General features: G+C 41.6%; 1 protein-coding gene across 1 annotated transcript; it reads right to left on the bottom strand.

Moving 5' to 3' along the window:
- Positions 1-6,621: 6,621 nt before the first annotated feature.
- On the bottom strand, positions 6,622-7,820 carry LOC131016747 (uncharacterized). Its single transcript, XM_057945467.1, has 2 exons — positions 7,542-7,820; positions 6,622-7,409 (listed from the first exon to the last, which is right to left on the bottom strand). The coding sequence occupies exons 1-2, from the start codon at positions 7,583-7,585 to the stop codon at positions 6,800-6,802; spliced, it is 654 nt and encodes a 217-aa protein (XP_057801450.1). The 5' UTR covers positions 7,586-7,820; the 3' UTR covers positions 6,622-6,799.
- Positions 7,821-10,271: the final 2,451 nt, after the last annotated feature.

The following is a 10,271-nucleotide window of genomic DNA, read 5'->3' as shown; positions in this document are numbered from 1 at the left end:
AGGTTTAATGCGTTTGACAAATCGCCTGTAAAAACTCCATTGGAACTCAACGTTCACATGAAGAAGAACATGGGTGAACCTGTCGCACAGGAAGAATATGCAAGGATCGTTGGGTGCCTTATGTATTTTAAAAATTGCACTCGACCTGATCTTGCATGCCCAGTAGTGAACAAATTGAGTCGTTATACAAGTAATCCAAGTAGAGAACATTGGAAAGGACTTGAGAGAGTCTTGAGATACTTAAAGTATACTCTAAATTTTGGAATACACTACACGAGATACCCCCCGGTACTTGAAGGGTACTATGATGCTAACTGGATATCCGACGCGAAAGACTCGTTATCAACGAGTGGTTACGTGTTCACTATAGGGGGAGGAGCAATCTCGTGGAGGTCTACAAAACAGACATGTATTGCTAGATCCACCATGGAATCAGTATTCATCGCTTTAGACAAAGCAGGTGAAGAAGCCGAGTGGCTACGAAACTTTTTGGAAGATATTCCATGTTGGTCAAAACTCGTGCCGCCTGTTATGATAAACTGCGACAACCAAGCAGCTATTGGGAGGGCGAAAAGTGGGTTGTATAACGGTAAGTCTCGACACATACGTCGACGACATAATACCGTAAAACATTTGATCGAAAGTGGAGTTATCTCAATTGACTACATAAAGTCAATAGATAATCTGGCCGATCCGCTCACTAAAGCTTTGAATCTAGATCAAATGTATAAATTGCTAGAGGGAATGGGTGTAAAATCCACAAAATAAGGATGATTATAGTGGTAACCCAACCATGATGACTAGAGATCCCAAGAACGTGGTTCAATGGGAAAACTAAGCTATAAGATTCCAAGTAGAACACTCAACTACTTGCATTCCCTAGAGAGCAACTGAGTGTTGAAACCTGCTTAGTGGTAAGGTTAAGTCCTTGACTTTTAATGATTCCTAAACACCTCGGGGAGGTTGAGTATAGCAGGATACGCGGGAAAGAATCACCTATATAAGTGAGATGTAGGGGCCGCATCGACCTAACACTTATGAATCCAAAGAGCTGTCCAAGGCCCGCAAAGGACAAAAACGTGAGAACAAAATAAGGTTGAGGCGTTAGTGTGTTAATATTGTTGTCTCGGTATACACGAAGGAGAAATGGTTCAAAGACATCAAGTTCTACCAATTCACCAGTATATCCGATAGTATTAACTAAGGATGGTTCAAGGCCGCAAACCACCAATTCCAATGCACTAAGGTCTCTTGAGAACAGAGCTTGTGTCTGCATTTGCATTTGACTATTTCCACTCATGTGGGGGATTATTGGAAATTGGTTGTGAGTAACCAATATTTGATAATTTTTTGAGTACCGAAAACATTTAATTTAGTAGAATTAAACGAGCCAGGATCGATCTACGTTCCGAGTAGATGATCGTAGTATATTTATTTACTCAAAACCGATTTCCGGTGAGTGAGAAATAATTATTTAAAGTTGGGTATTTGAAAACATGGAGTTGTGGGAAAGATAAGCATTAAAGAAGGATTAATGCTTATCCCACATTGAAATGTGAATAACATTTATTACAGTATAAATGCTATTACACCAGAGCACGTAATAAAACTGTGTGCACACGTGACGGGTAGCAAAGCCCACACGCGCGCGCCGCCCGCCCGCCCCCGGCTCCGTCGCCCGACGCCCGGCATCCCGTGGCCGTGGACTTGGACTTGGATCTTGGCAATTGGTCTTTGGGTGGTCTTTGGGTTGGTCTTTGGGCCTACCCTAGGCCCACTCCGACTCTTATATTTTTGGACCAACGAAAACTTAGTTCGAAGGGGACGAGGCCCAACTCGGTTGGGCCTACGCGCACGCACACGAGGCCCGCTAGGGCTTGGCCCGGGAGGACCCTTGGTCTCCCAGGAAGCTTCCCACGTAACTGCTGTCGGAGGAGTCATGACAGATTCAAACAGCCCTGCTGTTATGTCTGTTACTGCCTGTAACTCCAGACACTATTTGAATTCCATCAATGGAATTAAACCCGCAGGCTCTCCCTATTGATGTGGTCTGTGCCTATAAATAGAACAGCCTCCATGCATCATTCTACACATCTGAACAAGCATCTACGCACTGATACTCTGCTGCATTCTGCATCTCTGTTAAGTTCTGTTCTCGCCTCATTCCAGTTCGCCGGAGCTCGTTGGTCTGCGGTGCTGCTACCTACGAGACGAAGCCGTTTCATCTTTGGGGACGACACGCCAAACCGAGAGCACTACCGGGGCGTATCTCGTCTTGCGGAGAGAGGACCCTCCTCGACTCGGCTGCTTTCCTGGTTTCATTCTATTGTAATTTCAATATAGTTTTTACCTTGTAATCTCATCTCATGCTTCCCATTTTCTGTTTCATTGTAACGCCCGCAAGCTTATATTTCAACATACGTGTATACACATATAGATAGGAACCGTGATTAGGCTCTGACAACTTTAAAAAGAAGAAATGATCATTGCGTAATATATATAAAGAAAATAGGAAGTATTGTGTCTGTAAGTAAAAATACGAACAGAAGGGGATGAAAGGATATACAGAGCAATTTCATGCAAGAGCAATAAAAGAGGCGAAAGAAATTTACCTCTTTCCCAGAATTCGGTGAATGATTTTGAGTGTGAGGAAAAGAATGAAGAGAGGTACTATTTATACTAGAGGATAGGAGTTTAATTTTGGCAGTAAAATCAATCAAGAAAAATCTTTCCAAAATTTTGTTTTAGCTAAAAAAGGTAAGGTGAATTAGGGTAACTCATGTTGCTGAGCAAGATAGAAATTTCTGGAGAATTTACTTTGGGCTCAAGGAATGGGCTCCAAGAAAGAATTGGGTTGCACTAAAAAAATATATAATTGTTTGGGCTTTTTAATATATGTAGTAACTTATTACAAAAGAAGATTATAGCCTCATAATAATAATAATAATAATAATAATAATAATAATAATAATAATAATAATAATAATAATAATAATAATAATAATAATAATAATAATAATAATAATAATAATAATAAATGCTTGAAGTGATTAAATGCTCATGCTCATGCAATATCTAGGCGCAACTTATAAGACTTAAAATTTAATTAACGAAAAAAAATAAGAATAATAATAATTTAAAGGAAAAAATAAATTTCTTTGTAGTTAAAAATTTTGGGTCACTACAAAACGTAAGTACAACACATAAATATTTTTACGTGGTTCGGAATAACTCCTCCTACATCCACGACCCTTAGTCCACAGGGTAATCCCTTAACCTTTACTTTGCAATTTCTGCAGTTGCGATTATGTTACTTAGCAATTTACACGGTTGCAGTTCCGTACTTACCATTTTTCACGATTGTAGTCCCGTTGGCAATTTACGCGGTTGCGATCTTGTTGGCAATTTATGTGGCTATGATCCTGTTGCTTTGTCAACTTTCAGACTTCTCACTTGAAGCTGACTCGTTGACTTCTCCTTACTTCTTCACTTCGTCTTTACAACTTTATGAGAGATTTTAGAGGAGGGTGGTTATCCAACTAAGTGAACACACTGTTACAATGAAGAACAGTGTCTGAAGATCAGTGTGTTCAATGCTGCTAAGGATGTTTACTCTGAAAACGCCTAATCTAGGAACTACAAATGTATTCACAAGTTATTCACTTGGAATTTCACAATGAAGAACTAGTTCTTAATCATGATAGTTTGCTAGTTTCTAAGGATGTATCCTGAACCTACACAACAACTTCATATTTTCCACCCCCGCCATCACGCGTCTCTTTCTTCCGATGTATATATAGACCGAAGATTGAATCTAGCCATTGGACAGAACCTTGTTCAAATTTCAATCTGTTGTTCTCTTTGAATTCTTCCCATTGTAGCAAGGAATATTTGAGTTGAAAGATCTGCACATCCGCACTTGATGTCGACGTGTAACAGTCATCCTGATACTTTCTTCTGAAAAGCAGGATTCGCATTTAATGTTCGGAAGAGTATACGCTTTAGGGACTTTGCTTTGAGCCTTTTGACTAAAGGGCAGACGCGGGATGGGTGAGTCTGAGCACGAGTCAGCATGTTGTCCTTCAGTCAGTCTGCTAGGTCAAACTGTCAGCTTGTCATTCAGTGCAGCAAAGTCCTCGTGTTTAGTGGAGGGAAGTTAGGCGAAGAAAGGATAGGAGCAGAAGCCGTCAAAACTCGAAAGGGCCGCGTTAAAAAACTCCTCACCGTTGGATGAGCACTTTTGGCCGAAATCCGCAAGAACAGGGGATGCGGCAAATCTATAGGCCTAAGGAACCTTCTGTTCCACCTAAGGCTGATCAAACTACTCAGATAAAGGGAATAACCAATGCCCAACAAAAGAATGATCAGGCTCATCACCAAGAGGTTAGCAACAAAGCTCAGAGCATCCCTGAACCGACTGAGAAGGGATTGTCGGCCAGATCTGTCGACATAGGCGAATGGGGGAATGTTGAAACAACCACGTTCATGCGTGCTTAATTATGAGAATTTTGACATCTCTCATAACCTTGAATCCAACCGTGGCGATTGGATTTCGATTGCTGACCCAGAGGATGACCCTCAAGCTCATGAGGCTCATGAGGTAGTAACATGATCTACTACTCCAAAAGCAAAAGAAAAACCTACACAACAAGCTGCCACTGATGATGAACAGCCTGTTCAGAATCAAGAAGAGCCCCGCAAGCTGGAAAAGCTTCTAGAAAATCAAGTCAAAATACCAAAAATTCAACCTACCTAGAAAATTGACAAACAGAGGCGTAAGAATGCTACGCCTTCAAAATAAGGATAACATTGGTAAGACAACATCGAAGGTTAAATGATAATTCCATGTTGGAATATTCGTAGACTCCACAAACCTACGAGACAAAATGGTGTTGTGGAACTTGTGTTCAAACACAAGTGTGATCTTTTTTTCTTAGTTGAAACAAAACTAAATCTTCAAAAGCTTGAAATTTTTTGCAAAAAATCCTTTAAAAATTGGGATTTTACTCACAACTTTGATGTGTGTCCAGGAGGTAGGATTGTTGTTATCTGGAACCCTATTAAGATTTCACTCACTCATTTAAAACATGAAGCACAAGTAATTCATGTTAATTTGGAATGCTTATCAACCCATAACTGCTTTCATGCTTCTTTTGTGTATGGTGTTTGTCAACTAACTAAAAAGAGGGATATTTGGAAATCTTTAGTGCAGGAAATACCTTTTACAAGGCCCTCCCTTGTCATGGGTGATTTTAACAGTGTTTTGGATCTGGGAGATCGTATATGAGGTTGAGTACCTACTACACGAGAATATGTCGAATTCTCGGACACTTGTGCAGCCGTCGAACTGTCAAACACACCTTCTATCGGCTGTCACTTCATGTGGACAAACACGATTCAATTTTCTAAAATTGATAGAATTCTAATAAATAATGCATGGACAATTAGTGGTTATTTATGTCGTGCAAATTTTCTTACTCGTGATGTCCATTCTGATCATTCCGCCATTATTGCTACTCTCTTTGAAGAACTTAAAAGATCTACCCGTCCTTTTAAATTCTTTAACTTTTGGACTAACCACCCAAATTTCAGGAGTTGGCTCATGGTAGGACAGAAGACAACTGACCCCGATCGAGCTCAGTTAGACTTATCAAATAAATTGAAAAACTTCGAGGAGATCTTGAAGAAACAAAATAAAAAGGAGTATAGCAACCTATCAGAGAGAGCTGCGGCTGTCAGGGCTAAACTTGAAACAATTAAAGAGATGTGTGATAAAAACCCCACCTACCCGCGTTAAGAGAAGAGGAGAAAAAAGCACGCAATCAGGTTGTCCTGTTAGACAATGCGGAAAAAGACTTCGCGAGTCAAAAAATGAAATTTTCACTTGACTAATTCTGACAAAATCAACAAATATTTTTTCTCCTTAATTAAGAAAAGGAATGTCACTAATGCCATTTCAATGCTTTGTAGGGCTGCTGATGGAGAACCGACCCTAAATCATGAGGAAATCATCCAAGAATTCTCCAACTACTTCGACAATTTATTTGGTCAAGAAAGACAAGTTCAACCCCCTGACCCACTTGTTTTTGAAGAGAGAAAAAATGTGGTGAATTGTTGGACAACTTGTGAGAACGTGAAAGAGAAAATTGGCTGAAATTGCTAATAAGGAGTGGCGCTTTGCATAGACATAATGGTAATGTTAAGTGTCACTAAAAAGTAGCATATAGTGTAGTAAGAAGTGACTTTGATTGTAAGGGTTGTGAAAAATAAGTTGGCATGATGTGACGATTAAAAGCCTACTGCATTATTAATCAGATCTGTAATAATTCTTCAGGGTTTGCTAATTAAATCGTTCGTCGTATTCTTTTATACTCAAACTTAATTAATATGCAATGCATAAAAATTTAAATAACTGAAATTTACAAAAGCTTTTTGTAAATCATTTTATTATAATTAAAAATAAATTCATATTCATTCTCCCGACGTAAATCATCATCTTAAATTTCTAAGATCAAAATTGCTTTAAACTTAGTAGGCTGAAAGAACGGGGCACTGGATCTAAATATAAATTTATACAATTATCCTTAAAAGTAAATATGTAATAAAGATAGACAATTTATATTTTATGTTCAAGACTTTTTATATCAATATAGATTATCGATTTGTCACATCTTATAACATGAAGGTGTTACAAGAGTTTACCCAATAGGTAACCAAAATAACATCACGAATTCCGGCCATGAAATAAAAACACATTAATTTTATATAATTAAAACAAAATTCTATTTGTTGTAGTGAGCTAGATAGTCTGATTCTGGTGAGAAACAGCAGCAGCAGGGGGTTGATCTTGCACGAAGAAAGCAGCACGAGCAGCGGTAATCGCATAAACCAGCAGGCCGGCGCCGACGCAAACCACCAGCGTCACCACCGCGTAAACCGGCTTGCCGCCGCAAGAAAGCGACCCCAATTTCACCCTAATAAAATCGACGATGGACAAGATCAAGAAGATGCAGCCGAGGACTGATCCGACGGCGGAGGCGAAGAGGCAGTATTTGAGATGGTCGACGTCGATGTCGGCTTTATGAGGATCTTTGGGGTCCAAGTTGTTGCGCAGGTTGATTTGAAGCTTCAAGCTCTGAGCCACGAGGGATGAGAAGAGGTAGAAGCTGAAGGAGACCACTTCGAACACGATCAGCCGCCTCACCGTCTCGCCGCCGGTGGTGCACCCTGCGCTCCACGCCGTCGTCGCGTTCTCCGGGGATGTCATGGACAACCCCACGAACATCGCCAACGTGAAGAGGGAGTTCACGTTCACTATGCCGTCAAGGGCTGTCACGTGGATGCTCGTCTGCCGCCCGCCGTCGCCGCCCGCGCCGGCGGGGGCGATTCTGTTGTCTAGCGATTCCAATCTGCATGCATGCATGAAGTAGTGTATATATTGATTACTTATTTCTATTTATAATATTGGAAAATATATGATATATATGATAAAAAAAATTGTGCATCGATTATGTAGAGAGAGATTAATCATATGCAATTACCCGTCTAAAGTTGGAGAGGAGGCGATAAGACGACTTTTGTTCATCGTTTAATTTGTTTCTGAAATATCAAATGAGTGATCTGCTTTTGAGGTAAATATTGCTATACTTAATTACTTAAGTGGGTGTGTGACTATATATATAGATGAAGGTTTGGCTTACCAAGTTTGTTTCCCTAATATACATAACACTATTGCTTCGTGGATTAATTCATTTATTATATATGACTGACCCACTCAACATTAATTTGCATTCAACTTTTTCATCTTTGTTTCTCAAAGAAAAGTAACTTTAGTTTATAGCGGGCTACTATATTTTAATGAACAAAGTATATGTTAAGGCATGTGTTAACCCAAATTTTTATCAACCCCACGGACAAGTAAGGTACAGTTATTGGCTCATCGCTCATTGCAGAAAGTGTTGGAAATTGGTTGTGAGTAACCAATGTTTGATAATTTTTCGAGTACCGAAAACATTTAATTTAGCAGAATTAAATGGGACAGGATCGATCTACGTTCCGAGTAGATGATCGTAGTATATTTATTTACTCAAAACCGATTTCCGGTGAGTGAGAAATAATTAGTTAAAGTTGGGTACTTGAAATATGGAGTTGTGGAAAGAGATAAGCATTAAAAAGATGTTAATGCCTATACCACATTGTTTGTGGATGATAATTAAGACATTATATAAGTTATTACATCAGTGCATGTAATTAAAGAGATGTGCACAAGTGAAGGGTTGCAAAGCCCACACGCGCGCGCCACCGTCGCTCGCTCGGCCCCGGTCCCCGACCTCGGCTGTGAACTTGGATCTTGGCAATTGGTTCTTGGGCTGGTCTTTGGGCCTACCCTTAGCTCCCAAAGGACCAACGATTTCTCGGTCCAAAGAACGAGGCCCAATCGTTTGGGCCCACACGTGCACAAGGGGCTCGACCCGACGGGAGGACCCGTTGGTCTCCCAACTAGAAGCTTCCACACCTCCATAACTCGCGTCATTATTGGACGTGAGGGAGTTACAACGTAACTGCCGCTATTACTGCCGTCATTATTGGACGGGAGGACGTTACAACGTAACTGCAACGTAACTGCCGTCATTACTGCCGTCATTATTGGACGGGTGGGGGTTACTTGGTAACTGCCGTCATTATTAGACGGGATCCTCCATAAGTGGACTGTGCCTATAAATAGGACAGCCACTCCATGCATCCAAACACATTGAAATTTGCATTCTAGCATCCACATACTCTCTGCACTCATATAGTCCAGGAGCTCTGTTCTCGCCTCGTTTAAGTTCGCCGGAGCTCGTTGGTCTGCGGTGCTGCTACCTACGAGACGAAGCCGTTTTATCTTTGGGGACGACACGCCAAACCGAGAGCACTACCGGGGCGTATCTCGTCTTGCGGAAAGAGGATCCTCCTCGACTCGGCTGTTTTCCTGGTTTCGTTTTTATTGTAATTTCAATTCAGTTTTCCCTTTGTAATCTCATCTCCTACATTTCTGGTTTCATTGTACTACGCCCGCGAGCTTATATTCCAACAATCGCAAGACGAGATAGCTTGCAACGTGGGAGTTTTTGAACTTGTAAACTGACTTAAAACTTTCGTAACTTAAACACCTTTGCTGGAGATGTCGACCGGTCCTGTAAACTCCACCGAGGCTGCCAACGCCGTTGCCGCTGCCGCTGCTTCTGCCGCCGCCTCCGCCGCGGCCGCATCAACCGTGGCACCCGCCACCTCTGCCGCTGTTACCTCCACTATGAGTGGTGGTCCTTTTGGTGGTTCAACACCGATACCTTTCTTGTTTGGTGCTAACCAAACGACTCTTGGAGGAGTTAGTTCTGTGCAAGGAACGGTTGGCCAAACCTCGTTTGGGTCAACGATTGGTTCCACTTCGAGTGGTTCCGTGGGGTCCATTTTTGGACGAACGGTTGGGGCCTTCGGGACCAACGTGGTAAGCTATGGCAACATGGCGAGATCAGTGCCAATGCAGCCCCCGAGGGCAAATGCAATAGCCGAAAAGCTACCTAAGTTTGGTGGGTCACACTTCAAAATGTGGCAGCACAAGATGATGTTCTACATCACGACTTTGGGCTTGGTCGATTTCCTGTGGGAAGACGAGCCTCCTGCGCCGGCAGAGAACGAGACCAATTTCTTGGTGCATGCCGCGTATGACGATTGGCGCTATGGCGATTATCTTTGTAAACATTTCATTTTAGAAGGTTTAAAAGATAGTTTATATAATGTATACGCCAATGTAAAGACCTCCAAACCACTGTGGGAGGCACTAGAGAACAAGTATCGTAGTGATGATGTAATAGCTAAGTTCTTAGACTTTAAGATGATCGATGGTAGATCGATCATGGATCAAGTGCAAGAATTCCTACTCATCGTGCATGAGTTGGAATCCGAAGGGATGAAAATGCCCGAAGCTTTCATCACTGCGGCGGTCATCGAGATGCTACCGCCAAGCTGGATTGACTTCAAGAGCTACCTTATGCAAAACAAAGAGGAGATGACTCTTGAAGATCTCATGGTTAAGCTGCGCCTAGAATCTGACGTGAGGGAATGTATGACCAAGGTCGAAAACTCACCTCAAATCAAAGGCAACTTGTTGGAGAAAGGCGGTCCCTCCAACAACAAGCGTGCTCGCCTAAATGCCAAGGATAAGGGCAAAGCAAAAATGAAGGATTGCTACAACTGTGGCAAACCGGGTCACTTGGCAAAGGATTGCTACA

Source organism: Salvia miltiorrhiza, chromosome 1 (assembly GCF_028751815.1).
Source record: "Salvia miltiorrhiza cultivar Shanhuang (shh) chromosome 1, IMPLAD_Smil_shh, whole genome shotgun sequence".
Lineage (NCBI taxonomy): Eukaryota > Viridiplantae > Streptophyta > Magnoliopsida > Lamiales > Lamiaceae > Salvia > Salvia miltiorrhiza.
This window is presented reverse-complemented; position numbering and strand designations above follow the sequence as displayed.

Coding starts and splice junctions, on each gene's coding strand:
- LOC131016747 (XM_057945467.1), bottom strand. CDS start 7,585: ATGAACAAAAGTCGTCTTATCGCCTCCTCTCCAACTTTAGACGG. Junction 7,410..7,541: donor TCCTCTCCAACTTTAGACGG/GTAATTGCATAT, acceptor GCATGCATGCAG/ATTGGAATCGCTAGACAACA.